At 41.3% G+C, this 16,044-nt stretch overlaps 1 protein-coding gene across 11 annotated transcripts in view; it reads right to left on the bottom strand.

The window, feature by feature from the left end:
• Positions 1-16,044, bottom strand: part of cpeb3 (cytoplasmic polyadenylation element binding protein 3) — a 43,832-nt gene that overhangs the window by 6,471 nt on the left and 21,317 nt on the right. For 8 of the 11 annotated variants that reach the window (XM_025060640.1, XM_008322152.3, XM_025060644.1 and 5 more), the window contains 7 exons: positions 14,936-14,992; positions 11,480-11,503; positions 9,457-9,624; positions 8,194-8,283; positions 3,486-3,604; positions 2,581-2,695; positions 1,525-1,706 (listed from right to left, as the gene is read on the bottom strand). In XM_025060640.1, coding sequence (XP_024916408.1) covers positions 1,525-1,706; positions 2,581-2,695; positions 3,486-3,604; positions 8,194-8,283; positions 9,457-9,624; positions 11,480-11,503; positions 14,936-14,992 — 755 coding nt within the window. The remainder of the gene's footprint in view (positions 1-1,524; positions 1,707-2,580; positions 2,696-3,485; positions 3,605-8,193; positions 8,284-9,456; positions 9,625-11,479; positions 11,504-14,935; positions 14,993-16,044) is intronic. The other 3 variants (XM_025060641.1, XM_025060639.1, XM_025060645.1) reach the window with 1 other exon arrangement.

The raw sequence follows: 16,044 nt of genomic DNA on the forward strand, positions 1-16,044 counted from the left end.
GTACAATTTTTGACCCTCTTGTTGACTAGTTTTATTTTAGTCCATGGGACAAGGACTAAAGTATCCACAGGTGTGTATGATCAGAATACTCCCCTGGTCAACTTTTTAACCAATGACAGGGATGAAAGTGGAACACTAACTATCATTTCCAGTATAATATATATGTTCATGTAGGCTTGAGGTACATCACGTTTCAACAGAAAACTAGAGATTTTATTTTATATCCACATGGGGGCATTGTAACCTCAGGTGCTGCTCGGTATAGTCTCACAGCACTGCAGAAGAACAGCAGATTAGGAATTTTTCTTCCCATAACAACCATCCAACTGCATCTAGAGAATAACGGGAAATAGTCAGCGTCATTTCACGCTGTACCAAGTTTGATGATGTCACCTAATTACAATCTCAAAGGAAAAGGGCCAATGACATACATTTGTTAAAGAACAGAATTTGAAATATTAAATGATACAGACTTTATACTCTGAACAAGAAACATTGTCCAAGTACTACTCCAAAGTTGTAGGCTATCTTTGAGGAAATGAAATTGCACATTTTGGTAGGAATACAGGGGAGACAAAATAAAGTGGCCATATCATGAGATCTAATTTGGAAAACAAAGCTGTAATTTTATAAGAGTGAAGTTGTAATTTGAGGTGACAATTTTTGGGGAGAGAAACACATTGTCTTACAGACTCTGAAGAAGGACCTTTTCTCATTGTTATAGGATTGTTGCAATTATTAATATTTTCCATCAAGCTTAACCTTTTAATTTCACAAATATACGATATACTGTATATATATATAATTATTAAGATCTTTTTATTTTTAAAACAAATTATTGTAATTTCTGATTTTATTTATTTTTCTTCAAGCATCATGGGAATTCTAAACTTGTAACTGAAATTGCATTTTTACTTTTTTGCAAATGATTTAAAGAAATGTTTTAGTTTGTGTTTTGAGGCTGTTGTGTAGAGGGAGTACACTTGTACACTGCTGTGGATTCCACCCTGTCTCAGTAATTAAAAGAAGCCCGCCCACACAGAACCCCCAATGAAGATAGATGGTGATAAGTGAGGTGGGGTGAACCGCCCCGCCCTGAGGAGGCTTGACGTCCTGGCTGACGACCAGTCTCTCTTGGTCACAGTCTGTCCCTCAGCAATTGGCAGCTGAGCCTAAAATAACCAGGCTGCAGCACAGGCTGAGTGGATATACATGTATATGGAGCTGCTATAATTAAACCAACCCTATGTGTCTGCAACTTGAAACATCTGCCGGGACTCCCACCAGCCAAAGGCTGTAGTGATTACACATCCAGGCCCGGCCTTCCGTTATTGTAGGCTGTGCTGAGGAGTTGGCTGAAAACTCAGGCTGTAATGAAGGCTGTGCTACATGGGAGAAGGCTCAGTCACAGCTCGGCTCTGATACATGCCGTAGGAATGAGAGAGAAAACCTCAGCCCTGGTGGGGATACTGCTTCCTTTCAGAGGGAGGATGTTTTGTGAATGGAGCTGATGAACCCGCTCACCCTCTTGTCGATGTCATTGTGCTGCAGCTGAACGAAGCGAGCGCTGATGGCAGCGATGTAGCTCTGCTGATTGGAGAAAGCCACACGACCTGCGCCCTTTGGGTATTTGAGCTCTGGGTCTGTGTCGATGCCGGCGTAGCAGACGCCTCCGTACAGGCGGTCCATGATCATAGCCAGCTCAACTGAGGAGAATCACAGAGGACGAGATGATCAGTGCTGCCACCAGGGCTCAGTTTACTTTCTATGTTTACAGGCAGAGTTGTAGTTAAGTGTAACTGGGCTGTATACCCCAGAGTACAGGAACTAATATAATGTATTTATATTAGTTAAGGACCACTAATATAACGTGGTAAAATCACCAGTTATTTCACCACATCATAACTGGTGATATAGTGCTAGTCTTTTAGCCAGACGTATTGATTTGTATTGATATGTTAGCAGTTAATAAAATAGCAGACAAATAGCTAATATATATATTAATATACAGTATACAATACACACATATATATACATACATATAAATATTTGTTTGACGTTGCAATTTTTTTTTTCCTGACAAACTTGTTTAGTGTTTAATCCAGCCGATCTGAATATAAGCTAACATAAAAAGACATTTTCTTCAATGTTAGGTGAAGGCACTTGCATATTTTCTTTCCTTTGCTTTACTTCATTATCAGGTGAAATTAAACAGATAGTTGGAACTGAGTATGGCCATTAGCAGCGTCATGGATGATGAAAATTCCAGCCTGTTGCAGTATTCATCAGTGCAGCAGGCTCAATCAGCTGGTATAATTAGTCGGGGTCACATTGCAGAAAAGCCAGTGATGTTTATCCCACGAGCAGAAAGACTGAGCCTTCCATTACACCATGAATTCTTTACATGATGACCATTTGGCCTGCGTCCTGGAAACCCAAGGAGACGATTTCTTTCTTTCAGTGCAAACTTTTCATTATAGCCCGTAGCTTTACTGCACCGTGCCAGAAAGTGTTATGAATTTAGTAAAGACTTTTAGCATATTTAAAAAAAAACATAATTCATTTACTGTAGTTATTTACCTGCACGCAAAGGCCGGGGAACTCCTCCTACAAAGATTGTTTTGCGAGGATCCAGAGGCTGGGAGCCATCCATGACAAAGTCACTGTCGCTAAGGTTCCAGGGACGGATCTGGACCTGCACAAGACAGGGAAGGCAGGAGTTTGGAAAAATGGCAACACTGTTTTTATACTCCTAATTGTACTGTGCATGACTACCACAAGACTACATTTCAATTAACACCATCAGGAGATACATTACTACTTCGCTACATTATACACATTTTTGTAACATCCCTGCAGTACTTCCAAACGCCTCCTGGGGGTTCCAGACTCCCCATGGAAGACCTGTGTTTTTAAAGAAGACTAAGGGATTTGATAGGTCACTTAAAAATCTCAACTCTACAGCTGTCTACACCACATGGACAGGGGACCATTATCAGACCATAGAAGTGTTTTATTTGGATTTTCTTGAAATCCACATTAGTCCTCATGATAACTTCATGTTAAAAATGTCCTCAAATGGAAATCCAAATATTATCAATAATATTACATCATATATGACATAATGAAATTATATATAATGCACTGTACTGTTCTGCTCATGACCTCATGACACACACACACACACACACACACACACACACACACTCACACCCCTGCTGCTGGTCCACACAAATGTTCTTGCATTAAAAACAGGTCCATGATACACACCATTGGGCAGCACAGATGTAAAGGAGAAGGTTATTAACAGACTAACATTTTCAACCCTAATTCAGGAAAGACATTGTAGTTGGAAAGTAAAATCTCACAGACACATGAGACCAGCTCTTCCCCCTCTGCTCTTAGGTTTCTAAACAAGTTTGTGCTTGTTAAAAATGAACACAACGAGCTCCTTTTCTGTCACTGGAGAAAATTGTGTCACTCACTGGTTTGTCTTTGATGGTGGGGCTGGATACACACAGGTACAGCTTTCCATCCTCCTCAATGCAGGCATCGATCAGGGCCTGGACTGAAGTCTCTTCCTGGAACAGCAGGAAGGCATAACCTGGAACAAAAGAACAAACAAATACATTTGTAAAGGGGAAAAACCTTGTGACTGGTTATGGTTACCTCCGTTATTATACTGAAAAGACCTGGTGTCTCATAAAAAGAACCATGAAAGTTGATTGAATTACCAAACTGCTCATCTTTACTTTGACCCTGTGGTAGATCACAATTAAATATATAATAAAAGGCACAATGCAGTGTTTTTTTAAATGTTTCATGAAACCATATTTCACTTAAGTGAAACCAACTATTATATTTTTATTATGTTTGCACTTAAGGAAATTTCAGACCGTAACTCTTGGCTTTCAGAGACACAAAATGTACACAACATAAATATATTAAATAAATGCAGAGCAATAACAAACAGGCTCCTGATGTGCAAATAAGAACAGAAGGATATAAATCTGAGGAGCAGCAAATGGCCTGGTGTAAATACATTGAACAAACATGTTCACCAATAGTAGCACAGTTACTAATAGAAGCTGAGTGATCCTGTTCACATGTGATAAACAGAGACTAAAACAGGGAACAGTACAGTACACTCATAATAAACTTTGACGAGCGAGTGGAAGTTAATAGGGATCTGATTTGTGGGCTGATCAAAATGAGCACCACAAACTGGTAGAGGACAAAAATACAAGCCAGCAAAGGAAACTGATTATTTGCAATGCTGTCATACAGGCTGTAAATTGCTAACGTACTACTTTGGTGAAGTTAGCAAAAGCTCAGCACCACCTGTGCCACCCATGAGTCAGGGGAATATGAGCTGCCGTCTGAGCTGCGCGTGTGGGACTGGTAGATACGTGGCCGTGTTCTCCACCAGACTTCTGTGCACTGAATTGTTCCTGCTCCACTACAACGTCTCCAGCTTCTAATCACTGCATTTGCAGCGTCTCTCGAGGACGCCATGAAAGCCGTGCGTTCCGGTGTCTCTTGAGAAGCTAATTTTAGACACTCAGTCTCTCAGTATCACACTTATAACTGAAGAAAGAAGCGCACCCATTTTAACAATCGCATGACTGACGGTTGCCTGGAGGAACGTGTGGACCGTCAAGTTTCACTTTTGACTTTACCAAATAATGAAGGACAAAAAGTGACTCAGCGAATCCAGTCAACTGTGCTATGTAAATCCTGTACGTTTCAGAATGTCAGTGCAGGTGCGCTGGGTACGTATGCTTCTGTACAGGGAGGGAGCAAAGGTGAACGAGGGAGGAAGGAAAGGCATCAGATATCAAAGGTGGAAAAAGCAGCAGGGGCAACTGTAAACATGAATTCTGACTGAAGCTCCAACATCTGCTGCTGAGAGATTGTGCGAGGTAGATGTGACGTCCATGTGACGTCCATGTGACACAATGGCTCAGCTGAGGCCTGGATCACATTATATACGACCATGGTGATTCATTCATCACACAGATAGGTGTCAGGGATGTGGGTCATGGGCTGTGGGCGGGTCCAGGAGACAGTGTCCAGAGCTAAAAATACATTTGAATTTACACTCCGACATTCTTAAATAAAGATTTTGTTTTTATAAGGCTGGAATATTTTTTAATGTTACTGAGAATGAGTCCCTGGCTCAAGTCGTACGTGTTGACAGAGTTAATTGAAGTTCTACTGTTACTGGTCATGAAGCTAAGATCACTTTAGTGACGCCTCAAACAACACGGAAAAGTTCAGCACGCCCGCAGACTTTCATTAAAGAGACTTACCAGATTTCATTGGGCATCTTGCCACTCTTACACTATGATATTTAGCCTGAGTGGTGCTGGCGATCTGTGTCTTTTTCCATCCGCCTTGCGCAGTGCAGAGGCTTAGACCGTGGAGGGAGAGCACAGATCTGCAGTTGCTCGTGCCTGAGATTTAAAAGGCTTTGCTGCCCGGCACCCAGCACTGTCCGAGCGGGAGGCGGGAGGGAGGGGTGGAGAGTGGAGGAGGGGGAGGAACGTCTGCATGATTTTCCATCATTTAAAAAAAACAAACGATAGGCACAACGCCTCATGGGTTATGGAGACAAACACGATGACCTCATGCAAGACGGAGCTTTCTGGTAATGGAGGCCGGGGCTTTGACTCATAGGAAGAAAGGGAGGAGAATTAGTTACATCAACAGCTACTGTTGAAAAAACAGCCATTAAAAGACAAAACCTCTTTCTGAAGTCAGACGAACTTCACTAGGCTACTCTGGAGACAGACACCGATGGAATACACAAAGTACTGAGAAGTACTGAGAATACCTTCAGGTCTTAATGTTGATTTCAAGTGACTGGGTTTAGTTAAGAACGACTGTTGGCTACCTGGAAAAATAGACCAGCGTCTTGATAATCTACTCTAATCCTAATTCTAAAGGCAGGGGGATACAAAGAATGTTGATTATTATGTATGACAACCAGTTTCTATTTATTAAACAAACTACAAAAACCCTGGGACTTTAGGACAGAATTGGTCACACACTCTAATTCGTATTTATGCCTGAAAAGTCACAAATAACAGCTTTTACGTTTGTTATTGCATCACTGGAAACTGTTCCAACTTTTCTGGGAACAAGGGTTTGTATATTCACCCACACTCATGTAATGTCTAGAAAGTGCCCGTCGCAGTCAAGTGCGAGAGCACTGATCCACACCATACTCTAGGTCTCTTCCAAATGTCTGGAGGCAGTTTTCCGTGAAAGCGTGGGTGAAGCCAAGCATCCCATGGGAGGAGGAGGAGAAGGAGGAGAGGGGAAATAAATGTGCTGGGAGTTGTAACTCTGCCACAAAATGTGAAAAGGCCAACTGCTGACAGGAGGTTACACCATGAGGAGAAGAGGACTTGGCAGGATGGATGGAGGAGGAGGAGGCTAACATCTGCTCCTCCAAAAACAAACATGGAGCCCAAGGCTTTAGAGAACGGAGCCCGATGCATATCCCTCCTCAACTGCTGCTGCTCATATCATATCATATCAAAGAGTCACAGTCGTCTGCTTCTCTGTGAACATTTGTTTTTTGCCCGTCTGACTGAAAGATCATCAATAGTGGTCACCAATGAAACTCAGAAGTCAGTTAAATATTTTAGAGCCTTTTGGACAACTGTGACAGTCATTGCTTCATGTGTGTTAGCATTTGCAGCACCTCCTCCTTCGCCTCCTCTTCCTCCCTCCATTCTCAATCATAGACAGAAATAGTTCCCAAACATTTCCGTCTGATTGCCAGCAGCAGTGACAACAGTGGGTAACAGGAGAGGGTGTGAACGACGGCACTGCCCTGACCACAGCTCACCAACTCCACTTTTAAAGAGGCTACGTTCTATTGTTGCTAACAGCACTGTGTAATTTACAGGTGTAGTCGTGAATTAACACCTTCAGACGACGGAGCTGGGGCTGCACAATGACATGTTAACGTTGACTCTCCAAGGAGCGAGTGTTCTGTTCTGTTCTGTGTGTTAGACTTGGACATTTTATTTGTTTACATCTTATACTTGTCTGCAAACCTTGCTTTTTTTTTACACTATTGTAGGCAGTCGTCAGGTGATGCTTACTATTCTAAACGATCAGACTTCAGTCTATATCCAGGTCTTACTTCCTTTAAAAGTGGCACATTCTTTCCAAGCACCAAACCATTCTGTGAAGTTAGACTGAGCCACAACATGAGTCATACCCAAATCGGAACACATTCATAAGTGCCCAGACACAGGTTTGCTACGGTCAAATGTGAAGCAGAACGGAAAGTGACGACCCTCGTCCATTCACGGCAGCTGGTAAAAATATTTAACACAAGCTGCTGACCTTTTGATTAGATTCCTGCTCTTGGGGATACGCCACTTTCAGCCAACATGACAAACACGTCAAGTTTGTCCCTCTGTTAAAGCTTTAGCACCTTGACCCACTCTAACGTCCTTGCTGATTATTTTATCTATGAAGTATGAATGAATTATGAATTGTTTGAGTTTCAGAGATGCTCAAATTTAAATAAACACAAAATAGGAAGAATAATTCACGACTGCTGTCCTTACATGGCAGCTTCTTCCAGTGGCTGGAAGCTCATTCATTCCCCTAAAAGGATGCTGCATTTTTCTCCTTGGCTTTGAATATTAAAGCTAAAAATGGGCTGGCAGGAAAAAAAAAAAAAGTGTTAGAAATGTTTCAGTTGTGCTCCAGATGCACCGTATTACTGTTTGTCTGAGGAATCTCAGTTATTTCAAAAGCTTCTTTAATAGCTTCCCTAATTTGACTCCCAGCAGCTTCTGGGCCAGAGGGAGTGATGAGGAAACTTAGAAGACAGCGGTGCTACTTCAATCACCTGCACTAAAAATGACGTGGCACAGAAAGATGAAAACTTTCACACTCCTTAAGCATTTATTCAACCCAATGCTATGGCCACACGGGTCAAATGTCTTGGGAGCTAGTTGGGTGGTTACACATGATATGCGTTTTTCTGTGAGGTGACTGCAGGGGGCCGCTTGGATAAACAGTCATCTGCATGGAGTCAGCAGGAGCCAAGGATTCTGGGTAATGTGATTCTGGAAGACTGTGACATACCCATGCTGATATTTATTGGTGTAGACTTTGATGTGATGGGAAAACACATTTTGTACTGTGAGAAGGTGTGTTTACCTTTGGGCGGGAAGTAGGATTTGCTTTCAGCTTTGTGGGGCCAGTCCACCACCAGGTGCCCATAGCGACGGAAACTGTTGGTGATTTCATCTGTAAAAAATAAGGGGGAATAATGGAAGGTAACCGGTTTTAATGTTTTGTCAGACATGATAAGACATCACTCATGGCTGTTCATGAAATATGCACACAGAGGACTGTATGCACAGCCACAGGCAGAGCCGTGTCAGGAGAGGTTTCTATTTTTGCTGTGTTTCTGCGGCAGTAGTAGCCCCTGCATTAAACAGGAACCGGGGCCAAACACATTTAATCTGCACCGGGCTGACTCGTGCTGTGGAAACTCATGAATTTTTAAAGGAGCTGAGGGCACAAGCTGTGCATCTCTTCAGTATCACATGGACTGAAGTCAGAAATAGAAGTAAACGTTACATATGGACATTACTCTGTGACGTGCTCCAGAGCCTGTGGAAAATGAACACAAAATTAAACTAGAACAGGACGTACATGGAAGGTAGCACAATTTCTGATTTTATTATTATTAAATTTTTTTTATAAATATATCTTTGTTAATCTGATAGAATCTGTAAATTTGATTTGAAAAGAAAAGAATAATGGCATAAAAAATGATAACATCTGTATTTATTAAAGTCTGGCCAGCAAGTGGGAAAAGAGATTAGTTTGAGAATTTTTGCCAGGGCAAACTGCTGACTGATTGACTCAAACTTTTATAATTGCTGTTGTTAACAGCAGCATTTCAGAGCAGCAGTATGACTAAGTTAAGGAAATAATATCTAACAAAGCTGTTTTTGGAAATATTGTTTCCCATTTCTCTGGAATATACGACCACTTCTTCGCCAGGGGCCGTGTTGTTTAGTGCACTCTTAGCTCAGCAAGAAAACAAATAGGCAAGGTTCCCACACGCTTGAAGCATCGCTTAATCTTGTCAACAGGAATTACTGCAGTAAAGCTGTACACAAAGCCAGGCTTTGGGCAAATATTTACACTGGCTGAATAGTTCCAGGACAATGTCAGTACCAAACAGTGGTGATTACATTTCTTGTTAACCTACCTATTTTTCAATCTACTAAATTACCCAGAAAGCATCATACTCTGGAAGAAATGCAACTGCAATTCCTCTAGTAATTCTAATCACTTCAAAGCTGATGCAGGAAATATGGCGTCTGTGTTGATGGTGTGCAGTAGAGGCCAAGGCAGAAAACACACAAGAGAGTTAAAGTCTTGGTGGCTAAAAGTTGTGGTGTTTACCTTCATCTATGTCAGGTGGAAGGCCTCCAACAAAAACCTTCCTAGAGTAGCGCTCCATCCTCTCTCCATTCTGACAGCGGGTCGGTGAGTTCAGGCCGGGGGTCAAGGAGGGGTCACCGTGGCCATCGTCGAGGAAACCATCTTCGAAGGGAAAAAGGCAGGAACGACCTTTTGGAGGTAGACGGAAAAACAGAGAGAGATAGAAATGGAGGGAGAGAGGGAAGGAGGTGGGAGTAACGGGGAGGAAAATAGAGGTTCAAAAGCGTAGGAAGAGTGTGAAATATTCAGAGAATTAATTATATGTAAAAGACATTACAGAGGCAAAAATCACTAGATTATTGAAATAATTATGAGAAGTGATTTTGTATCTACAATGCAGCAGATAATAGAGGCACCAGACGCCTAATAATCACTTTTTATTTAACAAAAACCCTACAGAAATTTGAACAAGCCAGTAATAATTGGACAGACAGATAACATCTGAAACACAATTATAATTTTCAAAATGGCAAATTTTCTGGAAAAAAAAAACAACCCACTCAACAATAGCAAGTGTAATGGTAGCAGCATTCTAATGACCATATTTGGATGTAATGTCTGGTTAAGCCCGTACTTTCTGACTGCTGCATGTGTGAACTCATAATCATGACATTATGACTCCTGCTCCTAATTATCATAACATTAATGTCCTTCCTGCTCGGCAAGAAACTAGCTGAACTGCTGCATATAATGAGCCTGGAGAGACAGTAATGAGGCAGGACATGATAGTCATTCACAGTTGGGCACATCAAGACTAAACAAATTAAACCACCCACTGAGAGGCTTCTACTGGATGAGGGGATTCTTAGCGTTATTAAGTGTTTCTTCACCGTGGTGTTATTTATCTAGATGAGCAATCACATTTCACACAATGATTATAAGAGATGGAAAAGTCATCATGATGCAAAATTAAAATCCGGCAGTAGCCAGAAAGAGTTACTTTAAAATGTCAAATTTATAAATTTGAATCTCCTTCAGAGGAAGAAGAGGACGACTGATGAGGGCTTTGTCCAGTTCTTATTTACATGATCTGGGTAATAAAATGGCTGACAGTGGGAGAAACTAGATTTGCAGCCAGTTCACTATACTTTTGTTTCAGCTTAACACTGAACACTGAACAAAGTCTTTTCTTTTCTTTCTTTTCTTTATATACAATACAAAACACAACCCTGATCCACAGGTAACCATCTTTCTTATTAATGTATTTATTTGATATATTCTGGCATTTACATCTAAGGGAATTAAAACTGATCAGATTATTAAAATTTCCCTTAAAAAAAACAAATTCCCTCTATTTTTGGTGGACAACTACATAGGAATTGTTTGTGGCCCTGTATGAATGCTGCCCTCTGCCTTTTCACCAAACTGCAGTGACACCAGAAATGTCACACAGCAGGCACCGTCCTGACTGAGGAAAAACAGAACCACTTATGCAGCACATAATAAAAAAAAAAAAAATCAGAGACGAGCCAAGTTGGATGAGTCTCTGTGTTTGCCATCCAGGTGATGATTTACGTCAGAGTCAGAGTTTTCCTGATGAAGCTATCAACTGTGGAGATTGTCCAACCAAATGTCATATTCCGATCAGGATTCAGTTATTTAAATTTCCATTATTCTGGTGGATTAAGGTCCAAATTAGGGTGTGACAATCTTTGTTCATCTTTATCTAAAATACCCTGTATTTTCAGCACAACCTCCAGTTCAACCTTTTCTTCCATAGAGGAGACTCTGACTCAGAACGGAAGGAAAATGTTTTGCTCTTTTTTTTTTTCTCTCACCATTAAACAGAACATGATTCATATAGACAGACTTCACTGATTCATCGCCCCAATTGGTTGAAAGGCAGATTATGACGGTGTGGAAAATCAACAATTACAATTGCATTCAATTACAGCACAGATGTAAAGCAAGAGAGTGACACCACACTAAAGGCCCCCTTCAGGCTAAGAGCCAGAGAACCCCCAAAGAAAATGTCACACTTTACCTCTTCTGCGGCCATAGCTCCGGGCTGCTTGTCAGCGCAGTAAAGGGAGGGGAGAGAGACGCAAGGAGAAGGAGAGGGTGGGGTAGGAAAAAGATACAGAGACATGGGTTTTATGGAATCAAACCAAAACCAGAAACATCTCTAAGGCAACAATGAATCCACAGATGGCTACATCTGAGCTTTAGCAACAGGAGGAAGCTGATTACTATGGCTTGGCTACACCTGACCGTAAACCTGCTGCATTTGCCCTAGCAACGGGAAGGAGATGTAATGAGGAAAGGAAGAGGACTGGGGCTTAGGAAGTTTGGCCATGGAACTGACAGAGATATTTACAAGCATAATGAGGCCATGCTCCAAGGCCGCAGATTGTCATCTCAGCTTAATGAACCTGCAATGACCTGCGTCCGTGCTAATCGTCTGTGAATATTCACAAATCAGGCCATAAAGCAGAGCGCACACAGGGCTGTAGGTAGAACAGGTTAGTCATTATCATGGCCTGGGTGAAATATTAAAAGTCAGATTCAGCAGGCCAGCTGCGAGTGGAAACTTCCCACAGGATAAGGAGAAGGTATGGGGGTGACTGGTAACACTGGGGGCTCTGAGGAGGGACGGAGGTGGGCAGAGTTTTAAAGAAGAGATTCCAGTCTTCTACTTCTGATCACATGGTCACGTATCTTTGTTTATCTTTACTCTTTTTATACTTTAAAAAAAATTTAAGTATACATTTCTTTCTGTCTAAATAAGATGAGATTAAGTGTCCTTTATTTCACTTATGTCTCTGTCCAACTCATAAACTGTACATACAGTACAGTGTGAATAGCCTTAGGCAGTTAAACAGTATATATTTACTATTCATCCCACATTTATTTTGTTGTTTGTTATTGTTTTCAACAGCAAATGTAGAAAACCAGAATTAACCAAACTCAACAACATCAACCTCCAAAATCACCATAGTTTATCTGAAAATTAAAAATCTGGGTTGCAGCCCACGGGCAGGCCTTACAGACACAACAACAAACAATAACAAGACTGAAGCCAGAGGTGTAGTGTTCTGCTGGTTTTCAGGCTCCTATTGGACCGACCAGCTGTCAAGTCACACATGACGAGTCAATAGAACAGAAAACAAGCTGATAAGTGTTTATCTATGGCTTTACTTTTACCCTATTTCCTACATACATTGAGAGCTTGTTAAGTGAGTGTTTTCCTTAGTTTTCTTTACATTAACAGTCAAGTCACTGGAGCCAAGCCGTTAACCATGTCCTTAAATGCACTGTTGTAAAAACACTTCTTGTCAAGTCGGACAAATTCCAAATACAAACACAATAAAATGCATCAACAAACAGTACAAAACGGCCGGCAAACAGTAGCACTTTCCAGCACACCAGCTTCTCTAACAACACAAAGTCAACGTAGATTAAGTTTTATGTGAGAATAAAACCACATGTTGCCGTTCAGGACTGTGGTTTGGTGTTTCCTCAATGTCTCAAATGTTCTCCCAACAAGTTCAATTTGAATCTGACTGTGCAGTGAATACAAACCACAGAGGAGGCAAGTGTTGCTCAGAATGGTGCAAATTCCAACAAACAGCAGGAGGGGCAACGCAGCACTAAACAGAGCCTCCTGCAGCTCACAACTTATATTTCACAAACCAGAATCAGGGCCTCAAAAAACCAATATGAGGCTTTTTGCATTGCAAGAGCCCCACTGTGTGACTTATTCCTTGGGCTCTGCTCAGGGAATACACAGTCTCTGAGCGTATTCCTTCTTGCTACGCTTTCATTAAAAGATCTGGCCAGCTAAGAAAAAAAAGGGCAACCTCCTCACTCCAACTTTGCACTGTTACCGTCTGTTCTTGACAGAAACAGAATCACCTAGCAACCAGGGCAAAAGGAAGAAATGATGACTGGGAAGTTGTCAGATCTCTCAGCGAGAGAGATCACCAGCCATAAGGGAGAGGAGGAAGAAGAAAAGTGAAGGTTAGGAATGAGTATCAGTTTCAAACTGTGTGCTGTCTGGGAACGACATCATGTTTAAAAGGAGCTGGTTGACTTCTTCAGGCATGATGAGCATGACGCCTCTTATTCTTTGTGGCTTCAAAGACTTCACTACTTTCACTAAGCTCCCAAGGGAGCGGATTCAATATATGTGGATAAAAGACCTACGCTCGGTACTTTGTGTCATCTCCTCTTCCCTTGAATTGCTCAGAGCTCCAAGACAGTAGAGGGCTTTCCATTAAATGAAAGGTCACTTTTCATTAAAAGTTTAAATATCTATTTGGAATTGAGGGGCAAGTTTTAATGCTGTTTGAGTGCCTCAGAGCATTTGAACTTAAGAGGTTTATATGACACTGTATATAGAACAGTGTTTTTGATCCTAAAATGTAAGCTTTAAAGTGACTATCTAAATGGTGACTTAATATGGAATTGAATCTTAATTATAGGAGAATGTGAGGGCCAATGATTCCTAAGATAGGTAAACTATTCGATAACTTCAGACTGTGGCAGGGGAGCCACCAGTACTACAAGTACTCAGAACTGCACAACACATTGGTCAACCAAAGTGCCTTAAACAAAATAAAACTCTGTCCAATCATGAAGATCAAGTAGAGCCTCTGTAAAACTGCAGGGTTGTTGGAAGTTGGATGAGACATTTTTAATTAACAGAGGAGAAACAAATAGTCCAATGACATGTATGTGAGCCAGTACTGACCAATCAGAAATATCTGGTTGAATCTGTGCTTGTCTGAGTGTAATGTCATGACAAAACAGTTTAACATCAACCAATGGAAAAATACAACAAAGAATGAGCACAGAGCACCGGTCATGTCAAAGGGCACCAGTGATGTCAAATATAACATTACGTTTAGGCGGAAAGCTTTGACACCAGGTGCCTTCCTTTACATGTGTAGGCCAAATGAACACATCCTCAGAGACGGGTAGCATTAGCTGGATTAATGTGATGAACAATCAGTCCGGTCATCTCTGATATTCTGCTGAGGCTTTGACGTGAGAAGCATAATTGCCCCTAACCTAATTAGGGAAATTGAGGCCTGAGACAAATTTGCTCATCGCCATTCATACAGAAATGAATATGATTCTGAGGGACAGAGCCGAGAGCAGCACATGTGATAACAACCTGGTTTTCCCTTTCTGTCTCAGCTCATGTCTGTGTTGGTCATCTGCTGGTTGGTGGGACACAGAGGGGGAATATAGTCTTACATGCAGGAGTATTTTGGGAAGTGTTATTCAGAGGTCAAACGGCGAAGCTAAACGGACAGTCCTGGGTTTAAAGTGTCAAAGAATCCAGGTCTAAGCAAAGGGTAGGCAGGTGTTCTTTCTATTGACATCAGCCCGTGTCGTCATGCAGCATATGTTTCTTACGGGAACATGACACAAAATGCTTGTACTGAAATTATTCTTTAATCTTGACGTCTGATTTGTTATTGAAGTCACTTACTGTTTAACGGCATTATATGGTCTGCTCCGGGATGATGAAAGTTGAGGCCCATACGTCCTGCCAAAGAAAAAAAAAGACATCTTACAAACGAGTGATATTACAAACACGTAATATGTGTCAGGTTGTAGTAGTCGTACGACCACACTTTTTAAAAGCAATTAAAATGCATCGTTCTTAATTAAGCAACAGTGTTACATTCATTTTGTCAGCATGTCATTTCTCTAGGATCGTAATTGAGTTGTGTGCCACCAGGGGGCAAACCATAACTAAGACCTGATGTAAAATGGATTCAATTTGTCAAAGTGCATTGTAAACAGATCTACAATGTGAATGTTCTGTTGAAAATAATTAACAGAAAGGTGATTATTTGTGTCAAGCACGTGAACATCTACACTTTTTGTACAAATAAAAAAAATCATATCACAAAAAACAATTGAATATAGTCTTATAGGGGTTGCCGCAAAAGCCCATCTATAATGATGAAACATAATGTGTAAACACATTTGTAGCAACCGTATGTGTAAATTCAAATAATAAATAAAATACATTTTTCTATCTAAGTGACAACACCAGGTAAGCAAAGTACCTAAAACTAACCGTGTAAGCATACCATTGGCTAATCTCAGTGCTAACGCTAGGGAAAGTGGAAGGCCAAAGGCTAGGTGACACAACTGCATGGCAGACTAATGTGTAATATTAAGACACAAATCAGTGACATGTTGTAAGCTGCTCTGGTGCAAATAAAGACTTGTCACTAGTTTCAAAATTCAGACAAAGAAGACACTTAGCAGGGACACCAATGGGGCCTCTTCTTGGCTCTCAAGCAAGAGTGGGACCAGCAGCAGTTGGAAAGCCAGTGTCAGGGAGGACGGGGGCGGGGGGTCTGCACTACAGTTACACAGATGTGGATTTCCACACAACTGTCAACTGATCTCTTTTAGACAACAAAGGCACTCCAGGGCAGATGGACTGCTGTTACCCCAGTCGTGTCTACACTGTGTTGTGAAATGTTGATGCTTTGGTTTGACTCACAGTCTACTGACGATGGGCAATAACAACGGTCAAGACCGTCGCTCTCAGAAAAGTCCACTTTGACTTTTTCTTTCCCT

Source organism: Cynoglossus semilaevis, chromosome 12 (genome assembly GCF_000523025.1).
Source record: "Cynoglossus semilaevis isolate Cse_v1.0 chromosome 12, Cse_v1.0, whole genome shotgun sequence".
NCBI lineage: Eukaryota > Metazoa > Chordata > Actinopteri > Pleuronectiformes > Cynoglossidae > Cynoglossus > Cynoglossus semilaevis.